The 27899-nt window shown below is 34.5% G+C and overlaps 1 protein-coding gene across 1 annotated transcript in view; it reads right to left on the minus strand.

The window, feature by feature from the left end:
- Window positions 1–27899, minus strand: part of LOC128157704 (uncharacterized) — a 45650-nt gene that overhangs the window by 1893 nt on the left and 15858 nt on the right. Inside the window, exons 6-28 of the mRNA XM_052820298.1 lie at window positions 25958–26212; window positions 24766–24867; window positions 23964–24071; window positions 23435–23686; window positions 22705–22889; window positions 22228–22380; window positions 19991–20144; window positions 19412–19705; window positions 18849–19054; window positions 14871–15087; window positions 12143–12562; window positions 11799–12005; window positions 11614–11695; window positions 9731–9900; window positions 9238–9396; window positions 8711–8824; window positions 8049–8165; window positions 4217–4420; window positions 3086–3422; window positions 2381–2556; window positions 2136–2270; window positions 1927–2043; window positions 92–1639 (exon numbers count right to left, since the gene is read on the minus strand). Coding sequence (XP_052676258.1) covers window positions 92–1639; window positions 1927–2043; window positions 2136–2270; window positions 2381–2556; window positions 3086–3422; window positions 4217–4420; window positions 8049–8165; window positions 8711–8824; window positions 9238–9396; window positions 9731–9900; window positions 11614–11695; window positions 11799–12005; window positions 12143–12562; window positions 14871–15087; window positions 18849–19054; window positions 19412–19705; window positions 19991–20144; window positions 22228–22380; window positions 22705–22889; window positions 23435–23686; window positions 23964–24071; window positions 24766–24867; window positions 25958–26212 — 5712 coding nt within the window. The remainder of the gene's footprint in view (window positions 1–91; window positions 1640–1926; window positions 2044–2135; window positions 2271–2380; window positions 2557–3085; window positions 3423–4216; window positions 4421–8048; window positions 8166–8710; window positions 8825–9237; window positions 9397–9730; window positions 9901–11613; window positions 11696–11798; window positions 12006–12142; window positions 12563–14870; window positions 15088–18848; window positions 19055–19411; window positions 19706–19990; window positions 20145–22227; window positions 22381–22704; window positions 22890–23434; window positions 23687–23963; window positions 24072–24765; window positions 24868–25957; window positions 26213–27899) is intronic.

Here is a 27899-nt window from a genome sequence, read left to right on the forward strand (position 1 = left end):
AATTTAACAGGTTCTATATAGTGTTTTGTACGGTATACACGGCATAATAGTAAAAATAATTTCAAAGACAAGAAAAGCATCGTAATATTACCCATAATTCCAATAGGAAACCAGCATAGGAAGTCTGAGAGGACCACAAGGAATAGGCCTCGTGCAATGGCCATGTCCTGATTTCTTCTGGTGGATTTGACACTTGATGAAGTTTGTGATATTTCCCTGTATATCAAACACTGTCCCAGAGCAATAGTCATAAACAACAGGAAATTCAGAATAATGAATACCGCTGCAGAATATTCCCATCCAGCGGGCCGATCTCTCGTGAGGGGCAAAGCAAGACACACCACGGAGCGGGAATAGAATTCTCCTTGAAAGTAACTTCCTGGGATCAAAGGAATAACAGCTAACCAAATGGTGATACTCCAAACTACTGCCACACAAATCAGAGCCTTGCCTCTCGTGAACCTAAACTGGCCGAAAGGGAACTTGACTGCAATCAGGCGATCTAGCGTTATAAGACATAACAAGAAGACGGAAGTTTCACTGGAAACAGTTGCGAGCATACCAGCTATTCTACAAGTCACACTGCGTCTCCAGAGAAGATCGTTCCAAACATAGCGCCCTTGATAATGTTCGTCCGCCGAAGCTATGATAATTAGGTAGACGCCCATCAGAAAGTCAGATAAACTTAAATTGGTGATGAAGATGCCATGTCCCTTCTTCAGAGTGTCAGTGTCGAAAAATACCTTGAAGACGAAGACACCAAGATTTCCCAACAAGGAGCTGAATCCAATGATCCACAGGAACGCAGACAACACGTCGTTTTTCATCAAATCGTCACACGACGAAAACTCGTTAGGATGGGGCAAGCATTCTTGCACAGACGATGGTTTCAAACAACAAAAGGCATACGAATCGGTATATAATTTCTTGAGCTTAGATAGGCCAAAAAAGATTTTGGAGGAAAACTGTTCAATTTTGTTTCTTCTCAAATCCAGAACAGTTAACTCAGACAGATTGTAAAATGCATAATCCGAAATAAAACGGATGTCATTTGCAGAAAGATTTAAATGGCTGACCCTGACAAGTCCTACCAATGTATCTTTTACAATGTTTTGCAAACCGGAATTCGTGATGACAATCCTCGGCAATTTGTGTAATCCTACAAAAGCCAGGTCTGATATTCTCGTTAAAAGTTTATTTCCTTCCAGGTTCAAAGTTTTCAAGAATTCTAATCCGGTAAATGCATATGGATATATATTTATTATTCTGTTATTCCTCAGATCTAATTCTAAGAGGTTCTTTTGATTAACAAAGGAATAGGATTTTAATGAATTCAGTCCGCAGTTAGTAAGATTCAATATAACTAAATTAAGCATGTGTTTCAAACTTGGTAAATCATGACTGAAGTCATTTTCACTCAAGTTTAGAGTCCGGAGTTCTTTTGGAAGCTTAATTAGACTTGTGCCATTTATGTTTCTGCAAACGCAAGAGAGACCGTGACACTGACATTCTTCTGGGTACTCAATGTTGCACAACAGTTCGTCGTCGTGGTACGGACAGTGGGGAACGGCATCACATAGTTTACTTGGATCAAGGCAAATGGTACTATTCCTGCATCTATACAGACCTGGGCATGCATCTGTAACGATATTAACAAATAATGCTTAAAAATTGACACTGGTACCTGATTCGAATAAGTTTTGAGATATTTATGAAGTATTTATGTTTCTGTTAAACTTTCTTAATAGTTTTCTTATAAAGAAATGCGAATATGCGACGGACCATGCAACAAACCCTATGACTGACCAACAAATTTTAACCTGAAAGATCTATAATAATTTTTCCCTCTAAAGTTCTTATCAATAAAGCTGTAAAACAACAATATACTTTTAAAATGAAGATAATGATTTTAAAACAAGTAACTACCACACAGCAATTCATCTACACCGTGTTCACAATGCTTTTGACCATCACATATCAATCGCGGAGGTATACAGAAGCTATTGGGACATTTCAAGAATCCCATCGGACATTCACAGACTTCTAAAAATAAAAAAAAAGAATTTGTTAATTTCAAATTGCAATGACTGTATTCTTATTATATATATACATATTTTCAGAGTTAAGAAAAATACCACAATCGTCCAGATGAGACAGGTCTCGACATCCTGTGACGTCACCATACACATCATAGTCAAGAATACAGCGCTGTGCTATCGGAACAATCTTTCCAGACCGACAAAGAAAGTCCACATTTACTGCATCAGTTTCTACAATTAATTAAATGTGCTGTTTATCATTAATTATCGACGTAAATTAAACTTACGTTATAACATTTACAAGTAATTTTGATTTTTTGTTTTTATGAAAGGTTGTCTACCCTCAGAGCAGACTAAAGGTCCAACATTCAACTTGACGAACGGCTCATCGCCAGGACGGACGATATAAAGGCTTCTGATTGGTAGAACAGAGTGGTCAGTTATCACACCGACATCTTCTCGCACCTCCGTGAATTCAGCACGGTACCATCCTCCAAGTGTTGAGTTACAGTTACAACTAAAACAGTTTAAACAAGCGTTGTTCGATTAAATGTTAAGTCTCTGCCATGTTACCAATTTATGGTCTTCTTAGCAATTCAAATGCCCTTTTTAGTGAATAGATTATTCCAATTATTTGCCTCCATAGAAAATTATATTGATATACGAGTCGTATAATTTCTTTAAGACTGTTCATAGCCTACATCAGCATTTTGTATTGCTAATTACAAACGCGTATTGCAATTATCTCATGCATGAAGAATGCATTTTACAGGATTTTTTCAGGGGCTTATCAAATATCAGATTAATGATGTTAACAATGATTAGTGGTGTTTTGTTATCATCAGAAAAAAAAATATAATACTCCCCAAATGATGTTCCTCCACTTAAAATTACAAATAAGCCTCATTTTCAATTAAACCTCTGAAAGGTTTCTTTGTTTTTGAAAAATCGCATACATGCCAAATTGGATTGCATAGAATGTAGCCCTTATATATTTCAGAATATAAACGAAAAGAAAAACGTGTTTAACTAAACGTCAGTCTTACGTAGTTTTGCCTTCTTCGCATTTGTTGACGAAGGGGCATGAGCAGCCTTCCGTTTGTTCCCCGACTGTGGAGTGGAACTCTGTGCCTTTATCCCCCGTCCACATGATGTCCTTATTGAAGTGCGTGTAATGGCAGCGTGCCTCGATAGACTGGCTACACGTGTTCACCTGTTTGAGGTTAGAGATCTGTTCGTCTGTGGCCGTGTATTGCAGATCTGTGTCTATCGTCTCCAACCTAACGACCACGGTATCTTCCTGATCGTGATGGAAAATAGTCTGTACGGTCACACTGTGCTCAGATAAGTGAAATCTACACTCCACCTTGGCTTGGTTGCCACCTACATGGAGAATAAAACTTTCTATTCGCAGGGGTCAATGTTCGTGGGGTAGCGAAAATTTCCCTGGTTCGTGGGGACGTAATTTCGTTGGTAGTGAAATCGGGATTGTTTTTATTAAAATTAAACAAATGATTGTGTATAGATTAAGGAAGGATGTAAATTCGTGGGCAAGGGTTACCCACGAAAGCTATATACTAACATTGGTCCCTCACAAACAATGGTGATTCCAGAGAAATTTGATAGGGAAATGAAGAAAAAAAACAGTAAAATAAAAATGGCTGTTATTGAAACAGCTTCCTTCTCGCTTCCAAATTTGACTATCTATTCTACTTTTAAAAAATAATATTATATATATATATATATATATATATATATATATATATATATATATATATATATATATATATATATAAAGATTCTGGTCCAAATTCAAAGAAAAACCACGTCATTTTCAGTTTTAGTTCGCCTCATGGTGTCAATTTTATAATTTCTTAATATATATAAGCATTAACAGCTAGAGTTCTTTCAATTGCAAACAATATTCATGTGACAAGCTAAATATGAAAGCTTTTAAGTTATATTCCGTCCCAATTATACTACAGGGCTGGGGATGGGGATAGGAATTTTTAAAAGACTGTTCATCATCAAGAAACAGATAAACATGTACTTGTAAATGCATTTCAATGTAATATATTGATTGTTAAATCTGAAATTACAAAAGGTTGACTTGAATAGGTATTGAAGATTCTCAACATAAATGACGGTTACAAACTATATGTTATGACTACATTTACCACCCAGACCAAGGCTGACAAGATATTCTCCATTTTCCCGCCTTCCAAGACTCCACCAGTCTTTACATGACTTCCGGACGTTGTTTTCACAGCTTTGGGATTCATCTTCCGCAAAGAATCCATTGCAGTCGATGAAGCCATCACAAACCTTGGAACGATGAATGCAGGTTTGGTCGTAGCATTCGAAGCCATTTTCACAACTCTCTAAAAAAACACGCCTGTTTTTGTTCAAATTCATAATTTTTAATTCAATTTGCTATTGCTTACAGAAACTTTGGAAACTTAAAAGGCCTCAACAGATCCCAAAAAAAATGTCAGGACAACGTTAATGATTTGTTTTAAATGTACTTTAATTATTCAATTAATTACAAAAAAAAATTATAATTACAAAGAAATAAATCATCTCAAGCGTAAGCGTGCTGAAAACATCAATTCTCAAGCTTGTCCCTATCGGGTAAAATAAAGCAGCCTTCGGTTATTTTTATCAGCTTAAATACATGAATATTAATGCACATTTATATTTAATTAACTGTAATTAACAAGCAATGATTGACTTTTTACAAAACATATAACACTGGTTTGTATAATATGAACATGTTAAAAAATAAACTTTTAATGAAATAAATACGTTGACCTCGTAAATCACTTTGATTCGTTTAAAAATGTTTTATAACATAAATTACGTGTTTTTCGGGCAACAATACCAGAATATTTGTCCCTCGATGACAGGAAAACCCTGGAATGTTTTTTCGCCCTTTATCTTCGTCCTTGGGAGACTTAACACTCCAGGGCTTTCTTACCCTTCGGGAAAAATGCCCTCGAAGCCATGTAAAATGAGATGATTTTATTACTATTCCCTGAAAATTGCTAAATCACACCGAAAATAGTTATATTGCCCTCCCTGAAAAAGTTATATTTCACAAGAAATGGTTTTGTTTTGCCTCGGACTAGAATGTCTCGACGTCATTGGATGAATCACGTCACGTGGTTGCCTTATAAATTTCTTTACACGGCAAGCGTCAAAATTTATACGGCAACATGACGAACGTAACGTTATTTTAGCTGATTTTTTACACAAACTTTCAACCATACCTTTAATTTTGTAGCCCCAAAATATTTAGAGTGACCCCCCTTTGCCCGTGACGTAATATTATGATCCTACAATAGCATCCATGTTTACACAAACGACTGACGAGGAAGGTGAAAAATTAAAGAATTGAGCTATGAATTTAAATGCTATATATTATTTTTTTGTTTGTTAACATATCAATTGTAGGTCCTCGACAAAACAAAACACTTATTAGGTTTGTTACTGACTGTTTACAGAAGTTTGTGGGGTCGGTAAAGTCCATAGAAGGCTCGGCTCATCCTCGCCTTCTATGAACTTTACCGACCCCACAAATTTCAGTAAACAGTCAGTAACAAACCTAATAAGTAATAATATTGCACTGTTATATCACACTAGCGTGCAATGATTCTGCTTATTGCATTGTAATTACATGGGTTCGAAATGTAGCTAAGCAAACGTAAACAGTTTATCGAAAATAAAAATGTCATGACAGTGTCAGCTTTTCAGAGAAACTTATTTTTACTGTTTAATTCGAAAAACTAAAACTATCTATTTTTTGAAAGCTTCAATCATTTTACAAGAAAACTGATTTGAAAGATACGAAGATGCATTTGTAATTGAAATACACCTGTTAATGAGGTAAATATATTCTTAACACAGATTTTATGCCTTCGGCATCTGGCGACATAACACTCCAGGACTTTCCTGTCACCGGTACTCGGGGCAAATATTCTGGTATGTCACCCTCGAAGCCATGTAATATACATGTATGTATAATAGCAGAGACATAAATACAGAGATTGGCAACTCTGCCAAGCGTGATTTGATGTTAAAAGTGTTACGGACCAACCTTCCTTTGAAAAGTACAATAAGTACATGTATGTTGATATATTGATTTAAACCAGAAGTATAATGTGTTTATGAAATATGTGCTTAAGATTTAGACGTTTTTGGAACAAAAAATTGAAAAATAAGATTAACATATGGACAAAATATAGGCCAACTATAAAACATCTGCAAAATCTCTGTTAAAGCCAATTTAACATTATACAAAATTTTTCAAATTGAGTTTGAGTTTAAAAATATTCAGGAGATTAGGATTCGATTTTTTTATATAGGATTTTTCGCGGGGCACGAACTGTTTAGATTTTTCCTAGTCCCTGTGCTGAATACCATTTACCATGTTTACTCAGTTGCGGATTCAAGGGGGGGGGGGGAGCGCACCTTAGTCACCAAACAGTCACCCACCTTTAGGTAATTGGTTATATTTGCTTGTGTTTTTAACGACTCCACCATGTTTATCATGATACAAGCTGTCATCGCTATCTTTTTTAAAACTTAATTTTCATCGTCCTGTAACAGGCTGGCCTCATTGTCCTCCTTTCTGCTGTTGATGTTTCAGACATGTATAACTCATATTCTTTGTAACAGTTTATTAATGTCATCACAACTAAGTTTCTATAACAATTCAACAGCTGGTACACAAAACTGTGTTGGTCTAAATCACACAATATCATACAGGGTCTCGTGAGTGGTGGGAGATAGCTAATTAAGCCCTAGGTCACCATGGCAAAAATGATAAAGGGAATCAAAGGGGAATAACTTTCCTAATATAGAGAGCTAGCCTACTATGAGAGTAGACTTATAAATAGACTAAATACATGTTTACAAGGGGTTGTCAGCAATTACTTTGTGAGAAATTACATTGTCAGGAACTATAATTGTCAGGAACTCAGCTGTCAGTAATTCAAAGTGTCAGGAACTATAATTGTCAGGGTTTTATAAGATGGTAATAGAACAACAGGTTGCCAAGTTATGTTTACATTCTAAAGCAAATTACTTGTGATAACTTATAAAAACTCTTTATAAAAATTATTATCTTGGTATGTAGAACTCATCATACTTATTAGGGCTGAGATAATTGGTGGAGCTATCTGACCAAACTGAGCAGCTGCCTCCCTTATATAACTTTTGCAGCTAGTCACTAACCAATCAAAATGCTCTATTCTCATGACAATTCCTGACAGTAATCACTTATTATAAATAAATCAATTAAGAATAATTAAAAGTGTTCAATTCTACCTAGTAACTGTTTTGTACTAATTCTATATCTAAAACTGATGAATTACTTACTTTATACATAAAGTAATCATATCTTGGAATAGGGACTCTATCCTTGGGTGGAACTACATTGTACATAAAGCTAACAACACTGACTGTATTACTTCTATTCTGGGGCAAAGTAAAATAGTACCAATTAAAAAGATCTAATAGAAGTAGAAAACATATCTACAGGTAATGCATTAAGGATTCAGTTAATAACACTATTATTTTAACAGTATCTACTTATACTTGCTATTCATAAATGCAAATGTTCAAATTATTGCGCCAAGTGAACTACTTGATGATGTCACACAATGGCAGCCTACATGCACTAAGTGTTGAAGCCATGTTATTTATAGTGAGGATTAACTTATATCATCACTAAAACTACTGTAAGTACATTTTAATGCTGATCTCATGAATATATAATATTTTGAATGTTTTTGTAATAGGGTTTAGCTGTTTATATATCGATATATTTGTTTATTAGAAAGATATACTAATTTAAACTGGGGATACTTTACAATAGGGACCGCGAGAATTCGCAAGATTTCGATCAATTGCCAGTCTCTGATATTTATGTCTCTGTAGTTTGTTTACAGGACAACTTCAGGATTATTAAACTTAATACTTCTATTTTTCTGATACAATATACTATACCACAAAACTGTTCATCGCTTCCGTCGACGCAATCTGGCTTCATGTCACAGCGGTACACGGCGGGGATACACTGACCGCTAGAACACTCCCACTGACTCTCATTACAGGGCTGTCTGACTGCAAGGAAACACGAGATAACGAAGAACATTTATTCTCTTTTAACATGATTGTATCATAAGTGGGAGAAGAAGACAGGGGATGGAAGGGTGATAATCAGGATTTTGGGGTTCCATATGAATGCAAGAATACTTGTCTGCGTTTTATAGAAGAACTTACAAAACAGTCGTAATTTTTCTCATTTTCTAGTTAAAAGAATTGGTAGCTTATTACATTGTATAAATGAGCTTTTATAGTCGCAAGTTCGTAAAACTCAGCAATGAATATAAGACATTTCTAAAACGCCACCTGTGGGATAACTAAGCATCATCACAAAAGATGACGTACTAATCTCAATCAAAATATAAATACTAGTTTGTGATTAAAATTTTGGAACTACTTTTACGAAAGAAAGGACTATTCAATGAAAGTGAATGGTTTCGAAATTAAAATATTAAATAGTTAACAGACATTACATTAAACCGTGTTGAACTATAGCAACTGACAATCGTATTAGCGTTAATTGACTGAATATGGTAATTACTGAGCTACAAAAACATTCTTACTACAGCTGGATTCATCTGAACCATCCACACAGTGGGCAACAAAGTCACAGAGTAGACTTAGGGAGATACAGCCGCCGTCACCACACCGGAACTGTGCGTCTGTACAATGGGCACCTGGTACAAAAAAATCAAAGAACTTGCATGCCGCAACAAGATTTGAGGTATGTAGTACCATTATCGATATAATATACTTGTATTTCTCCTTTACACATGAATCTTTTTTCCTTTAGCAAGCCTATTTTAGAATGGCACAGAACCATAAATCAGGAAAAAATTATTGGGTTTTTTCACCTATTCAAAGATATTAAAATTTTATATTCCACTTTACAGGTTAAATAATTTCATAATATTGATCATGAGTAATTCAAATTAACCGCTATCGAAATGACACTACAATAATCGATTCCTTCCACGTACAAAATTGATAAAAATATTTTTTTAAAAATAATAATTGACAAGGCTATAAGTGGATCCTAAAATACTTGTTAAAGGGCTTTGCATCAGATATTTGTACTTAGAACACTAACTGCAATTAGCTTCGTCTGAGCCGTCACTACAATCCTTTATTCCATCACATACAAACAGCGTATTAATGTGCTCCATGTTATCGCAAGTAAATATGACGTCATCAGCAGACGCTTCCATGGCAGACCCATTGTTCCACCAGTTGATTCTACTTATATTCTCTTTGCAAATGTAAACAAAAATTAAACGATCATAATTCAAAAACAAAATTAATCAAAAATTAAATAAAAGCCTCCTTGTTACCTAGTCACCGTTACTATTTTATTGACTTTTTTCTTTTACAGAAACACACGTTGTTTAATTTAGTAAGGATATCAACAGAATACTTTTTGAAAAAAAATAGTGAATAATGTTGATTTTTATAAATGTAGAAAAAAAATAGTAACTGCCTATTATAAATGCATAATCATTATATGAAGTTTGAATGCTTTTACGGAATATTGTACCGCGGCATAAAGTTGTGGTTTAAGGTAAGATTTGTCAACGAGTACATACCTTTTGTATAATTGATGTCTATTTCACACATGTAACTTCTTATTTTATCATAGGCACATGCCGTGTCATGCCAATCATTCATGGAATAAATACTGAAGAAGTTGATGCTTGTGCACTTCTCATTGTAGACGCCGTTAGGCTGTCGATCCATGATGACGTCATCACGATACCTTAACATCAATAGATACCGCAAAATAGAAGCATTAATAATTTATTCGGGCGTTTCCAGTTTAAGAAAAATAATCAATTTTCTTTGTTCAACATTTTAATACATGTACATTTTTATAAAACATCAGTGGTCAGCTATTGACAGCTACTTTCTATGTCAGTACGTCACAAAATGGCGATTGAATTGCTTTGGGAAGTCTTGTTTTCGGACATTTTCAAATCCAATATTTAATATTTTCAAGAGGCTGGGTTTTCGTTAAATTGACTGTCGAATCTATACTACTATATTAAAATAATAGACTCGAATTTTTAGTCTTTGATACCGAGAAATCGGAAGAATACTGTCTTTTGTTTTATATATTTTAAACATCTTTGGTACTTGAAGATTACCAATTTGTTTTTATTTTTTCTCAGTTAAGCTTCGCTAATTAATAATCAACGAAAATTCCTCAAAAAATCCCGGAAATCACCTGGATTTTTTGGATTTTACAATCTTGCACTTGCGCAATACATTCACACTAACGGGATCTTTAGTTTATATTTGTTTCCACAATATCACATCTGCCTGAATAAACTCAGAAATGATAATACAAATACGGGTAAATTTTCATTGGACTTTTGCTATATATTTTATTCATATAAATTAATGATTTCTTATGAGAGAAAGTATAAAATAACAAATATACATTTCAACTAAGCACTTACTTTCATCTTCGTGATGACAAAAAATATTTGATTACATGCAAAAATGTTACATTATATTTGTTAGGAGAGAGATGATAGAATATGTTTTATCGTGAAAATGAATAATGTCCTACAGACCCAGTTTTACAAAGAATATACGATTACGTGTACGTTGGTGAAAAGGTGTTGAGTTCTTCCATTCTATGGAATAAAATTTTTAGTTGAAAGGTATTTGCAGTCTCAAAAAGGTTTGTTGTGATGTATTTGACTGTTATTTTCAAGGCAACATCATTCATTAACTTTCTCCAAAATCGTTCCAGAGCGATTCTGCAATTTTCTGCTACTTTACGGGTATAAGTAAGGGAGGGGCTTTACCCGAGACACAGTTAGGTTATTCAAACTAAGGAAAGTGTAGTGAAATTAATAGCATTATTGTAGGCTTATAGCTTTGTTATGTAAATGTCAATAATAAGGTGTATCGATGTACCTATTTCTAAATGTTCGATATGCAATGTCAACCCGTGCACGCACGGGTCAAAGTCTAGTCTTTCTTAAATTCATAGATACATGTATGATGTCTTCAGCTATAAACTACAATTACTTAGTAAAGGAAAAGTCCATATTTATTTTACCTTTTGAATTGCATGGGATATTTTTTTTCTATATTCTTATATACACTGTAGAGCTCTTATTTTACAGGAGATCAATAGAGTGTAAAAATGGCCAAGACCATCGAACCATCTTAACATACTATTAGCTTTTGATATTTTGATAACATGTGAAGGACCCTTAATTATAGACAGCATGCACCTTTGAATCTTTAAATGTTGATATACTGTATGCAGAGAAACATTAGCCCCGTTTTATTTTCGCCCCTTTATTCCTCGTGTCAGAGGAGGGAATTAAGGACGGGTCGAGTACTTTTACTCGTAAAACTGGACGAATTCAAGACGGGGCGAACTCGTTTGCAAGTGAAGAAGGGCGAAAATAAAAAAAAGGGGCGAAATTACCCTGTATACAGTAAACCTCACCAGGCTGTGAATGTAAGTGGGTTTCCATCAGACCATACAAACTGTAATTCATTCTTATGTTCTGTATATACCTTTCGAAGACCTGAAGAAAAGAGAGGCGTCACATTTCCTCTACCCCAAATTCATATTCCCCAACATTTGTAATCGAAACAAAATTCTTAAGAATAACAAATGTTCGAACAAACCAATGAACATTTTCTTATCTATGATGTCGTTTAAATTGTTGGTCACGAGAGAGTGAATGAATTCCAGCTCCTGTTTTGAGGCTATACTGACGAGGCTGCCATTTTGTTTGATACATTTTCGATTCGCTTCCGGCCACGTGATTCCAACCTCACTGGTGAATATATTGTAGCAACTATGGTTGTTGTAGCGCCAACCCACAGGACAATCTGAAAAAAATGTAAACTTATTACAACAAGTACAAATCTATTCCAAAATATCAAAATCCAAGTGACCAAAAGGATGAAAATTACATGTTTATTTACAAAATTTGTTTACGTTACGGAAAGTAAACATAAAGCTCGACCTTCGTGGGTCCAAGAAGACAATGTCTGGGTAAAATCAACGAATGAATACTCTGCCAGAAACCCCTGGCCCTGCTTCTGATCAGTGGCTGCACGGAATTCAACCCTCATTTGATGCCATTTTGAAGAGATGATACTGTATGGCCTGTTTTCCTTGCAGTATCTCCCAAGAAGTCTCTCCTTGTTGCTCAAATCGATATCGTACACAGCTATGTATGAACTGGCGCACGACGTTCCGCCATTAATGACGTCAATGCTCAGTATGTTTAGTTGCACATATTGTCCGAACTTGCCGTCAATTCTCCAAATACACCTTTCCCCCGGCTGATACGGTGAAGGATAGCGATCCGTCGCAATGTAGGCCGAGGGCACCTGACATCTCATTGTGCACCCTGATTTAGACATCCCACACCCTGGTTTTTCTAAAACATAATTTGGAAATGGATCAGCTTTTGTCAATTAAGAGTTGAACATCTGCATATATCTAGCTCTTTAATATTTACCAACATTGTACTTTTTTATAAGAATATAATGACAAGTGGCCCAATGGGACACATCGCTCACCTGAGCAACACTGGCTTTATTTGGGCGTTCAAAGGATATTGTGCCATGTGGCCCCTCGGTAGATTAACCAAAAATGAATATCCGAAATTTACACTTATTTTTGCATATACTTAATCTTTGACGTATTTACCTTTATGGAATACCATTTCTACCTAAAATAAGATCATTTGCAATATAAATAACAAAATTTTCAGTTGGTGTTCACAGTTAACTTCCATGCAGTTCCCTTTATTTTAGCCCCCCCCCCCCCCCCCCCCCAATCACTTAATAAAACGATTAAAATACATGAGAGCATAAAGGTACATTTTCTATCTTACCGTATTTTAAAAAATCCTATATGTGAAAGAAGAAAAGTGTACCCCAATGCACCAATGAATGTGCTCAATTCCTCAAATTAAAATCATTCAAAATTTCATTAATTGGCCTTCTTCATTATAAACGATTGTCATTTACCAGGCATGAATTCATTTCGTATGACTTTTCATATTCTTACTCACTTGATTGAAGAATAAACTTAGCTGAAAAATGTTGTCACATATGTTAAAGAGCTATAATTCAAATTAACGTATTGGCAGGCATGTCGCTCTATTGTACCAAGGCCCGACCATTATTTTCATCTGTATTTAAAAACACCAAATGTCTACAAACAAAGATGATTTTCCGTTGCAATAATTTTTTTAAGAACACCGATAATGCTTTTATCCTCATAATAAAAATGTGTCAGGACTATGGAAACTGTTAAAGACGTCGTTTTCACTTACTTTTGTTCGAAAACTCTGAAAAATTTGTGTAGATTTAATGTAATTCGTTGAAGAAGGGGCACCAGAAAGTAGTTACAGCATATCATCCTTTTAGCAAGACATTTCTATTTCAGCGTCAATCGTAGATTTATAAGCAAGATACATAGCTTTGTTTGAGTCATGTTTTTGTTCACATGAGTTTATTACATTCAACTTAAGATTTTAAAACTTGGTATTTCCTATTCAACATAGCTGCATTTAAAATATAAATGAACTAAAGCATGACCTGTGTACCAACATACAGTAGCATTGTGCGCAAAGCTCTGTATCTTGCTTATAACTTGAAGCTAGTAAAATTATAGAAATTTGTAAACAATTAAAACAAGAGAAAATGCACTTAAACAAAGAAAAAACTCAATTTATTTTTCATCATATATATACTTATACATGTTTATTTCTAGCAGCGAGAATAATCTCCGTTTAGATTGAAATTACTGAGCATCTTAATAAAACATGTTGCATTAATCAACCATTACGTAGAGATCGTACCAAATTACACTATAATATGTTGCCAGTGCATCAGATTTTGCGCATGTACATGTAAACAATCAGCTGTCTGATTTACCGGTCTACACGTAAAAATTTTAAATTCTAAAATAAAGACGATGGTCTCTCTCAAGTTAAAAAAATGCTATACGAAAATCAAAACAAGCTAAAACCACCGTCACAAATGAAAATGTCAACGCAATGAAATACTTAACCTCAATTTACTTCACATAAACGGCACAAATATATTTTGGGTGTTTCAAATATTTCCTTCGCACGAAAACTGTTGCACAGCAACCAAATTAAATTCATCTCCGTTCAACTTCGAGATGGCTGCTTCTAACATAGACTGGTCCTCTAAACTGGTTTTCGATATTTGAAATACCGAGCCCGAAGTTAAACTGATTGACCCCCTTTCTCTCTGTCTTATACATATTTTCGTAAATTACTCAAATTCGAAACAGAATTAGCCCTTAATTTTTGCAATTTATATTTTCCTTCCCATAAGGATGATTTATGCTAAATTACGTTGAATTTGACTCAGTAGTTCTTGAGAAGAAGATTCTTTAAAATGCACCCTCCTTTTCCTACAGTTTTGAGGTTTTCTCCGCTTTGAATAAAGATCAGTCTTTCATTTCTGCAATTTATAGTGGACTTCCCATAAGGATGCTTTGTGCCAAATTTGGTTAAAATTGGCTAAGCGGTTTTATAGAAGAAGTTCAAAATGTAAAAAGTTTACAGATGGACAGACGGACGACGGATAAAATGATATCAGAATAGCTCACTTAAGCTTTCAGCTCAGGTGAGCTAAAAAGTGTAACAGTTGACAGTTTAGAAATGCTAGACAGGTTTCTTACTGATATCAACAAATGTGATTTACCCGCTCTAAAAGCTTTTACTTCAAGTATGTTTTCTTGATCCCATTTTGCATATTGAAAGCAAGTTTGCAGCGTTATTGACAGGGTTGGTCCTGTTGTGATGATGATGGAATCTCTGAAATCACGCTGTGTCTCTGCTGTAATTTGGATGGTGTCCGAATTGTCTTTAAAAATAATGCTGTCTCTGCATTTCCCGGGGTTAACATCAAATATTCCTAACTGAAAAACGGATTATTCTTGATATGGGATAAATGATTAAAGTCATTCAGCACACGTCAGTTACTCAAACCTTTTAGGCCTCAACTTTCTTTCTCGAATATTAAATATTTGAATAAATTAAACCTGAAAAAAACCTGATCTACTAGATGAGTGTGTTCTGTTAATGAGTTTTCTGCCCCGACAAACTAATACAAAAAAGAGTTAACCGATGAAATCATTTGCTTTCATTGCATCAAATTACCGAACTTTCGCTAAGACAGAAAGAAATATTTCTAGAAAAAGTTTTGCTTTCGATTTTGCATTTTTTCATTATGGTCAGAATATTTGTTAATTCAGGCAATATTGATATTCATCAATGTCTTCAGCACAATTTCCATTTAAAAATCACACCTGATTTTTAAAGACATCTTAGGGGTACATAGAAAGGCATCAAATCTTGCTGTTTTATGTGAATTGGGACAATTTTCTTTGTAATATCTATGTATTGAAAATATTTTCAAATTCTATAACAGACTGGAAGATATGGAATACAAAAATGACTGTAAATATTACTTAGAAACATCTGCATTCAAAGAACTACAAGACAAAAAATTGTCTTCAAGAATTTTTGGCAATGAACACTGTCTTCATTGCTACAAAAATTAGATATCACTACTTTGAACATCTGTCACAAGATTTTAATGTACAAGTTAAAAGAACATTATCAAAACAAAATACTTGAACAACTAAACAATATATGTAAAGCTGACTCTGGAAAATTGTCTTTTTATAACAGAATTGTAAACCAAAATGAATACGAACTACAATATTAAATATATAATCTTTTAAAAAATGTGACAGATATGTCCTAACAAACTAAGAATCAGTGCCCATTCATTATTTATTGAAACTGGTAGGAATTCTAAACCTCTTGGTCTGTGTAACTTCTGCAAATTGTTTGTTGAAAATGAGAAACACTTTGTATTGTATTGTTCAAGATATGACCGATGTAGATTGAATTATAATGATATATTTAATATTATTATTAAATTATATTTAATTAAATATTAAACACATTATAATACAAATTTCAATCTCATTTAGTAAGTTGTCAATACAAAAAACATTACAGCTGCTGGGAGGTTGTGTTGTTTTCTAAAACAATGTGTTTCAACGCTAGAGAGAAAGTCAACGATGAACACTTATACAATTTAATGAATACCAATGATAACCTTTGCACAAGCTTAGTTTTGTTCATCCAATGTTTTGTCCACTGTAGATTTATTAATTAATTTTTAATACGCGCTTATGTTTAATGTTTTGTTTTAGGTAAGTCATATGCATGGCTGTATGCTGACATGATAATTGTCACTAAATGAATTGAATTGAATAATAACAATGATAACGAGTTGAGACATTACCGCTGGCGACTTAATTTGAGAGAGAGAGAGAGAGAGAGGGAGAGAGAGAGAGAGAGGGATAACTGTATAATGGAGTAAATTATAGATGACGCAGATGAGCGAACTATCTTCCAACAATAGTATTAGTGTGACAAATCAAGGTCTAGTATATCTTATAATTTTATGAAACTTTGAAGTGTTTTGAAATTCTTTAGCCAGTGAACAACGATGTGTGTGTATATATATATATAATTGGATGAGGTAATGTCAAACATCGAAGACGTGTACGAATATTTAAGAAACTGTTTTTATTACAAGTGTTACCGTTAGTATTCTAATCAAAGTTTACCGAATCTTCCTGGAATTAAACATAGATTGTAAATTTACTTTGTGTAAAAACTTTCTTCATGGTAAGTTACTCAATGTGAAACATTCTTTACCTTAGGACGAATTTGTCCGCCATTGTTTAATTTTTCCACTAAGCATCCGCTTGCGTTGCCTTTCCTTTTCACTACATCTAAATTCATAAGTGATCATTCGTTCGCATTTCAAAATATTTAATGCCCGTATTCTCGGACTCCATGCTAGGAAATTTAGTTGGTTAGTTACGTCATTCTCATACATGTACATGTTGTCGACAGCGCGCGGCCGCAAAGAAATTTTCTTTAAACGCTTTAAAGTTATACCAATATAGGATATACATGTAATTTTTATATACTGACCTTAATTAATTTGTTTGCAAGTTTATAACTATTGATTACAGCAAACTACATTAAAGCGTTTAATAGGGGTTAACTCCAGAAAAGTTTCTACGTAATGTTTTGACTGACCTTTGTCCAATCAGATCGTAGCTTTTTAAAGAACGATTGTGAAAATTTCTTTGGCCGCGCGCCGTTGACAACATGTTTGACATTACCTCATCCCATTATCTATATATAGACATCGTTGTTCCCTGGTTAAAGAATTTCAAAACACTTTAAAGTTTCATAAATTTATAAGATATTCTAGACCTTGATTTGTCACTCTAATACTATTGTTGATTATCATAGATAGTTCGCTCATCTGCGTCATCTATAATTTACCCCATTAACCAGTAAACTCTCTCTCTCTCTCTCTCTCTCTCTCTCAAATTAAGTCACGAGCGGTAATGTCTCAACTCCGCCATCTACGATCTGATTGGACAAAGGTAAGTCAAAACATTACGTAACAACTTTTCTGGAGTAAAGGCCTATTAAACAGGTCGAGACCACTATAATTTGTGACGTCGGCATAAATGTGCATACTATATTAGCCATCTGTTTATTTTTATCGACAAACCAATCAGGTGAATGAGTTGCAAGGCATTGTGTGCTACTACAAGTTTCAGTGTATACAAAGCGTATTGAAAATATATACCATTTTGAATTGTCCTTTGGAAACTCATTTTGAATGATTTTTCAGAATTTATGAAATTAATATGGACAATTATGTCTGAACTTCAATTTCTATGCTCACATTTAAAAAATATTGCATATGAGGGCTTATATCAACCCATTTTCAACCTCTTTAAATACCCCATTGTCAATATTCAAAAGAGAGGCAAGTCCTATTGAATTAGAAGCTGTGAGTACCGTTTTTTCACGTGATACCCCATATTTGGGACAACATTAGTAGAATGCGCGTTGATATTTTCTTCAGGGACATTCATCAGAATGCTTACCGGACAAAATAATAAATGCTGCATAGCTTGCGCTTCTGCGTTTGTTTATTTGTGCATTTCTACTACCGTGGCTTTTCACGTTTGTTATAAATATACAGTTACCTGTATTTATTTCTAGTGCACAATGATAAAGTCACCAATACACAATTGTGCAGTTTTTTCTTATCAAAATCTGTTTGTACTTGTATGCGTATGTTTGTCAGTCGTTTGATACTGATCATTTTTTGAAGCAACAATTGATCAACTAAAACAACAGTATTTTTCAATGTGAGCATGGAACAAAGTTAATGGTACGTAATCTTTCTTTTTCTACCTTCTAAAGTAAAACTCAAGATGTACAAACATTCCGGCAAGCAATTAAATATTGTGAATAAAACAGACAAAACCACGTGCGTTTGTTGAATCGTAAACACGTTGTAGACCGTCATGCATTGCAACTCATTCAGTGGATTGGACAATCTGCTTGATGTAAATACTGTCACGTGTTAAATAATGCTATCCATATAAGGTAGTGTACCCGACCTGTTAAACGCTTCAATGTAGTTCGCTGTAATATTCTCAAAATACGTGAGTACTGGTCGTTTTTCATATCATATCCTACTTTGATTTATATTAAAACATGAAAATATATTAAGATATATGTCTTATTTCATCATTATTAATTTTGTCCAATTTGTAATTACCTCCTTCAATTCTATTTCAGTTGTTGATTTGGCCAGGTTTAGGTAAACAATTTCTAGTTTAACAAAGTTAGAGGTTCCTGCGTCAATTGTCCATGTACAGTTCAGGCCCTGTCCGTATCTGAATGGAAATCCGGGGGACCTAATGACAGCCTCGCCCTCCTTAGTCAGATTTATAAAGAAGTTACAGCGATTTAGTTCCATCACGCCTGGAAAAAAGGCGAAAATGTAATTTGCCGAATAAATATATGCACACATGGTTGCAAGACATTTAAGTTACTTTCATATATATATATATATATATATATATATATATATATATATATATATATATATATATATATATATATATATATATATATCTTTTCATACACTTCAAAATCTATCTGAATTTAGGTGTGTGTAGGCCAACTTGCTTTCATATATATGGAAAATTATATCAGTGAAGGCACGTTGAAGAAAAAAACCACATACCCAATTTATAGAGCGAAATATATGATACTCTAGCTTTTTCTATCCACAAGGTACATGTACGTTCAATCATATACCGACAAATATAAATTTACCACTAAAACACAGACGATGGGAAGCGTAGTTAAGACTGGACCCGGTCAGTACCCAGGCGGGCTGCCTTGTGGGGTGGTACCGGTCACCGGTATTCAGGGAGCAGGTATGAGAGTCGGAGTACTCGGTGAAGTAGAGGGACGTACAGCCAGTGGCCAGGCAGAACCGTCTACAGCCTTGGATCGTCGTGATGTTGGTCACGGAGAAAGTGGCACCCTCAAGCCAAAAGGAAAACCGTTTCAGCTCCTCGAACCCGAAATCAAGGCTTGTGTTTTTACACCGCATGTCTCTCTGTACTGTATGTAAACATCATGTCAATTAGGATGAGAATTTTTGTCTCAAGTTAAAGTACTTATCAGGGCTTAATATTTGATGTATACCATTTTTTTAATAATGTCCAACACCTCTGATAGCTACCATTAAACAAACTTTTATTTCCATGCGAGATTTTTTGCGTGAATATTTTATATAAACAATACCCAAAAAATGTAAATAGCTACTGTAGAAGTGACAAACAATTTCAGAAGATTGTCTATTATAATATAATATGTTTTAAACCAATCACAAATCAGGTACGTTACGTTGTTTTTGGCAGCCAATGACTTCCGCCTTCAGACATGCTTGTTGCCCGTTGGTTGTATCAGGAATTATTTTAATGTAACGGGCCAGGATTTCACGATGAAATACAAACGTCTGTGGTGTAATCACTGCAGCGCTGGTATCGATGACAAACGTCTGAAATTATATTGGATCAATTTGTAAGTGTCCCGTGAGCAGATGATAACTTTATAACTTTGTGAAATGCAGGATTTTCTGTTCATGGTTTGCATCGATTTATTGTTCAAAGAACATTAAACTAGCACTTATATTAAAATGGAGACATACATATCACGCTTAAAAATAAATGCCCATATTTTTGTTTACAGATCTCCCGATTGAAAGTAGTCTAAAATCTTGATATTGGAATTAAAAACATCACTCGGGGCATGTTTTAAGGCAGTTTTTCGGCTCGACATATTTATAACATTTTGAACTTTATTTGATCTGGCATGTTCTAAGGTTCATGATTCACTGATTTAAAATTGAAGCACTAAAATTGCAAATTACATTATGTAAAATTATGAATGCAACTAAGGGTTGAAAGTTTGACTTCGAACAAAGGTAAGACACAATAAAAACATTAGTAGGGACTTTATCTTTGTGTCACTCTATTCACTGCATGCAAAAATTAAAATGCTCTTTTTTGCATGGTTAACACCTGTTGTGAAAACAAATATCACAAGAGTTTTGCATCAACAATACTTGTCCCCACCAACAACCAAAATGTATATGCCCCAGGCTTCTATTTCCGTCACTTTTTACGATTATTAATGATCCTGTAACGTGTTTAACCTAAACAAAATATCGGGTTCTTTTTAAGGGATATAAATATATTAATTTTACTTCTACTCTTCCTGAGTACAATGATTAAACTTGATTTACAATTGATTGGAGGTGTATTTAAATCACTTATTATTGTTTAACTGGGATACTTATCCCCGCGTGCCTTGGTAAAGGGTTCTTAATATTACAGGAAGTCAGGCGCCTCAGTCATATAGACTTCATACCTCCCGACAACCAATTAAGATTCCAATTCCAATTACCGCTGAGGAGTATTCCTTCCCCTAGTCTGTCTACTTACAACCTCACAAATTACTTCTATCAGGTTTCTATAACCTTCCAGGTCTTGCGGGTTCTTCTGAGAGCTGTGGGTTTCAGACCTACTCTGCCTATTCTGCTAGATGTGTCTGCTTATATACCCTTGGGAGAGTTTACTTCCAAGGGGGCACCAGGTCAGTCCATTTCAATGGGTGTACTCTATTACGTATACGGGTATGCTTTTTTACTTAAACTTCATGGGTGTGTTTCTCTTCTTGTCACTACCCCTATTCCGTTTCAATCCCATCACAGAAAAAAAATTTAAATCGGTGTCGAGTAAAATTCAAAGATATTTTCAGGGATACGTCATCTGTGATTATCCGGAAAAATGACCGAGAACAAAAACAAACTCCGCACGGAGCTACAGTATGCAATGGAGAAAAATCGATTACCTATTTTTCAGTCGAAAGTGTCCTTACACAAGTAGCACAGTTTATCAAAAAAATCATCTGAGGACCTTCAAAATTCCTGTTAACCTTTTAGTTATAGCTGCGTTTTTGCCTTCGGAAGATAAAGGAGGCATTTTGACAAAGAAATCTTGGTGTTTTTTTCATACCGTTTTCCCCCGAGGTATTAATTTCTGAATATTGAATTATTCAACAAAATTTAGCTGCATAGATATTTTTGGACACCTAATACTAGATCATAGTTTAAGAAATATTTTATTCAAAAATATACATGTACATATGAGTATATGGATTGAACTACAGGCAAAAATAGCCATTACTAGTTCTCTCCATCTCTGATAAAGGTATAAATATTTATAATACTAAAAGTGTACACTTTTCAAAGTTTTAAATTGACATTTTACTAACTTATAAAGAATATACATGTATTAATAAATGATTTATATAAATAACAAGCTAATGAAAGAAAGAAAAAAGGGGAATATATATATATATATATATATATATATATATATATATATATATATATATATATATATATATATATATATATATATATATATATATTCGTTAAAATATCATACAATAATGTATACTAGACCATACATTGAACACGGAGAGACATTTGAGTTGACCCCCCACCACCATCCTGCCCTCGTACCAACCCCCCCTCCCCCCGGGGCCCACAACCATCCTGCCCTCGTGCCACCAACCTTAACGGTCCCCGGGATATCCTCATACAGACTCATTGACAGTCTACCGGTCCCGTAAGACACCTGGAAGGACCGGATGTACTTTGATTCCTTCCCGGAAGTCCAGCCCTGCACGACTACTCCTTGTACACTCGTTGGGACAATCAGGTCAATCTACAACCGTCACAGATATTTACTCAGTGTTTTTAAACACAATGCTTTTTATTTCTCGTCATCGAGTAGGATATATTCAGTATAAAAATAAACGTAACTTCTGCATTTTTTCAATAAATAATTCAATTTCTGTCACCTGTTTGAGTGCTAAAATTATTGACAAGTATTTTTGGAGAATGTATTAGTAGCATGTCTATATCAACATAATGATTGTTATAAAGATATTAATCTTTAATATGTGTTTTTTTTTATCACACGAGACTTAACTTTACTAAGTTAATGTTTAAAACTCAAAACTTGAGTTAACATTAATGTGACACCCACTAGAAACCACGACGGCTGTTTATTTGGGTATGAGCACCAGCCAGGGTTCGCATTATATAATCGCCCTCGGTGAGACAGCGCCATAGATTCAACGTCAGATCCCTCCGCGTAGCCCGAAGAAGCGCCGAGCTGGTAGTCGTAGATATTACCCGAGGCCAGGCCCAAAGGTCTTCCACAGCTGGTAGCTTTATCAAAAGACAGATAAACAACGATATTCTTCGTTTAGTAGTGAATGAAAGTAAACATCGACTGATATATTGTAGAAAATAGTTTCCAGTTCAGGACAAATCTAGACGAAGTTCATATTAATACATTATACAAGCATAATTGTATTTTTTCCTCATGCAGTTATCAAAGCGGTAAGGATAAGGGTGAGGTGGTTTATGAAGGTATGGAAAACATTTTGACACAGATTCCGTGGGGCGGGGGACGGGTGGGATATTTTGACAAATCGGGAATGGGTTTTAAAAAAAAACTTGAAGTCGGGGAAAAAACAAAAACCTCAAAACCTTACCAGTACCAAACCGAGCTACAGATAAAAACGAAACATCCTAAGAATTAATAGATATATTAATGATAACCACAGCGAAGCATTTATTCATTGCTATTTTGACGAATGAATGCTTTAATTTGACAGAATACCCAAACATATCAAAACACATTTAAACATTAGAAAAGACTTACTCTTACGCTTTTTTTAAAATATAAAATCAAATTAAAATAAACTCACATTTTCCGAGAATCACAATCTCGTTTATTTCCATCCGAAAAAATTTTCCCGGATTACTTCTTGGGTGAGTAAAGTCGAAGTTCCGGATCGTGACATACTGACCAATCACGGGACGTTTACATTGGTACCGGAACACCATGGAGAATCCCGGAAATCGGAGGTCGTCACAACGCACGGCGCCATAGTTCATAAAGTCCCATGGATCCTTGCTGACGTATGTTCCAAAATAGCGCACGTTATTTGGAAAGTAAGCTATGAACCAAAAATACCCAAGTAAAGACAAGGTTAAAACATGACTACCGTTTTGCGGGGAATTGATACCCATTTTATTTTCAAATTTTATTTCTTGTGTTTCTTCTAACAATAATTATTATATATCATATCAATTAAAGTAAAATGTCCATGTAAAACCTTTTCTGTTGTTCATGCTTTGAATTTTTTTTATTGACTGCATTATTCATTTTTTGTGAACTTACGCAATTGTTGGCTTTTCAATAAGACTCACTCTATTTAAGAACTGTGGACTTACTGGCTTGGCGATAGATGAGAATAGCATGGACCTCTACAAACTCCTCCAGATTGATTTGATACCAGGGCTTCAGCATTGGCCGCTCTGTGACCAGGGAATTAAATGTATCTGTAAAGTACAGAGCTAATCTATAGGACAAAGTGTGGATTGTGTTGCTGTTCAGGGTTCTCCAAACACCCATGACAAGTCTTGTTTAACTTCATTTAAAAAAAAATGAGAAAAAACATGTTAATTTATATCGTATTGTTTTATTATATTTTCATGATAAATACTGAAATCTGATTGGTTAAGACGCAGTTGATAATCCGTTCTATTACCCTCAGCGTTAGCAACTCACTTAGCAACGGGTAACACAACGAATTGTTACATGCGCGGAAATTATGCGTGTACGGTTCGTCGTAGAATTCACGTCATTTTTATATAAAAGCAATATAAAAACTCTCTAAAATTAAGACATTCAGTATAATAAAATAAATAGTGCCTGTTTGGGAGGATAACAGTTGAAATTGACACCCCTCGAAAACCATTGTCAACCTCCGCTTCGCGTCGGCTGACAATGGTTTCCTCAGGGTGTCAATTACAACTGTTATCCTCCCAAACAGGCACTATTTATATATTATAGTATTTCGATTAATTTTTCTTGCTATCGTAAATCAAATTTCTATCAAATTTAACAGACAAAGCTGTACAGCAAAGAAAACTTCTCAACAGTTGAAAGAACTCTTATAGATAAGCCAGAGTTACATTTTCTCTCTCTCTCTCTCTCTCTCTCTCTCTCTCTCTCTCTCTCTCTCTCTCTCACCTATAGAACCGTCAACTGCATATTCAGGCTTCCGACCGTCGTACGACGGAACGCTTCGGTAAGGTTTAAATTTTCCAAATTCTTTCAAATCCTTATCTTCGACTAAAATATTAGAAAAGTCAACATGTCTAAAACCAAAAAAAGTTTTAAACGAAAACAAGTCAATAATACAGTTTTAATACAAAACTCCTATAATGTACATGTACATATTATCTTCAAAACAAATATTGTAGGTGCCCAAAACTAAAGCCCCAATCATCACTTTCAAAGTGGGCAAGTACTACAAATAATCGCGTAGCAGATCAATTCTGATGCTGATGCTACATTCATTCACTGTATAAAAAACGGACGTTTTAACATGTCTCGCTTCCTATCCACTTTTATACGCACTTGTACTGTTACATCACGTTTTGTAGAAGATACGAACACCCAAGGTTCGTCAAAGATTCAAGGCAAATACAACATAGATCATGATAACTATCTAAATATATCGAGATATTTGCTAACTTTACATAAGCTAACATCTAGAATGATAAATGTGGGGTATTTTTATTGATTGTTAAATATCGTGTTACAGGCAAGAAACAGAGTTCAAAATTATTTGTTGTTTAAACAAAGCTTGAATTTTGTTATTGTTTACTTAAGTGTGGCATTGGTATAAGTTTCAATTAGATTTTGTTTTGTTGATGATATCATTTGTTGAAACATTGGATCAGTTTATTTAGATTGGCAAGAGTCATTTTTCATAAAACTGGTAATTTCTGTACTTCGATTTTTTTGTAAACAAATAGAAGACTCGAGCTTTGTTTACTTAACAATGATTTATTTCTTGTAACTTCACTTCTAACATTCAAGTTTTTATCAATCATTTAAAATGCACATGTACAAGTAAACGATTTTTAACATTAAAGAATAACCCTGAACTTAAATCGTGGTATAGAATTTAAATGTATTATTATCATTAGATTCCATGTACATTTGTACAACAGTACAGGTTGGTCTACAATGAAGCACGCCGAAGCAAATAAAATGTGAACATGTACTTAAAGGCGACGCGGCATAAGCTTGGTTGTAAAATCTGAAAACGTTTATTTGAGTTCTAAACCAATGTTGCGTAATAGGAAAGTAATCATGTTATTTGTATTTTTGTGACGAGAATTGGGGATTAACGAAAGGTTCTAAAAGTACTCACCGCATTTGAGAACCCCACATCTTTCTTTTACGGACGGATACTCTACCAGGCACAGGGGTTCTCTTGATTTATACGAATAATACTCATACGCCCGGCAGTAATTACTCTCAAACTCGTGGTACGCCTTGCGGGTGTTTTTGTAGAATGGTTCCGTTGATCCTGCCCATGGTAAACATCCTCTCCCGGAAGCCGTGACGTTGGCGCGGCCATTATAAGAATTTCCGATGTCAGACTCGTAGTAACACTCCCGACGCTCTGAGTATAGATTGAACAAAAAAGTTTCAGAGGCGAAGAAGATACCATACATGCCAGATACCATATTAAAAATTTCCCATGGAATGAAGTGTCCCTCTCTCATTGCTTTTAACATGACACGTGACTGCCCAATATATACCTTTTTGTCCGTAGGGCGAGCTTTAATATTTGGCAACATGGCCGATGTTTCACCTACTTTTACCTACACATATTTTATGATATTTAATACAGAAACTGCGTTCCGTAAGTTCTTAACATATTTCGAGTAGTCGCCCCTTTGCCATTCCTTTTAAGTGTCTTGAGCAGAATATAATGGTAGCGTAAAAATTTGTTCGAACCGAGAAAAGAAAACGTTTAAAATTAAATAACAACGATTCTTTGTAAGTGAACAAGGGTGCAGCGAAGATTATAAAAAAGCTTTTGAAAGGTGAAAATAAGAATTTTGAAGAGGTTGACTGTTAAATTGGGCAAGATGTAAACCATTTTCATATACATGGACTTTTGAAGAGCATCGCTTCTCGTGAAATAGATATGTCACTTGATTGTCCTTGGGTAAAGAAAACACCTATCAGGTTTGTTACTGACTGGCTTAATATGAGGATGATCAACCCAATATATTTCCGTTGTCATTCAGTATTAAACAAGTAATATTTATTTAGTGCTATACCAAATCGATATTGCAATTGAGTTACAAATACTGAAATTTCAGTTTTTCAATGCGTTTTAATTCAGGCTTAGCCAGACAGACACAGTATGTAGACAGGTTTAGTCGACTACGTTAATCACGTATTCAAGACAAAACAAAATGATTTAAAGAGGTTAATCTATCGAGAGATTCCATTTCGGGAGACAATGGCAAACCAACACTTCTAGATTTTTTTTCCACCTCCTTATATCCGTCGTGTCACGATAAGACACCCTTGCTGCTTATATTTAGTGTCACAAGTCGATAACCATAATTTAAGGTCTATTTGATTGCATCCTTCGGTAATAGATAGAGTCTTATTTAGAATAAAATTATCAGAAAAATGGATGAAATTCAGTGTCATTGTGATAATAATCTCGTTCAAAACATTGGACATTGAATGAGGGCTTTACCCTTTTATTTTTTCAGTTTTATTTTTAATACACCGAAGTTTAAATTTTTGAAGAGCAATTAAACGTTCATTGCCTTTTCGCCCGGACTTTCAAGTAGTTTTACATATCATATTACAATATTTCAAAATATAATTGGCGATTCTTATTATTTTACATGTTCGAACTTAATTAGGTCAGTGACGACTGATCGAGAAATATCATTTCAATGACTTTAAAGCTTTTGAATGATTAAGATTCATGTGGGGATATAAAATAATCATTTTTTTTCCAGATTCCTTCGGGAAGGACTACTTTAATTAAAGCATTACTGGGTTAACAACTGTAACGAAGGACTAAAAAAAGAAATGTGCAGAAAGGAGAGGTTGGATGAAGTTGAAACCAGCAATGCAAAATCTGTTGATTTGAAAACCAGAGTGTTTTTCTCGGCATGCTGTTTTTCCTTCATCATTTAACGGGTATATAAACACGGTGAAAAAAATCTTCAAAAAAACTAGAAGTCATTGAAGGCATACATAATTAAAGAAAAAATGGGTTGCAAATCGTTTTTGATTTGGGTAGTTAATACTAGTAATAGTAATATATACCGTAT

This window comes from Crassostrea angulata, chromosome 8 (genome assembly GCF_025612915.1).
Source record: "Crassostrea angulata isolate pt1a10 chromosome 8, ASM2561291v2, whole genome shotgun sequence".
Taxonomy (NCBI): Eukaryota; Metazoa; Mollusca; class Bivalvia; order Ostreida; family Ostreidae; genus Magallana; species Magallana angulata.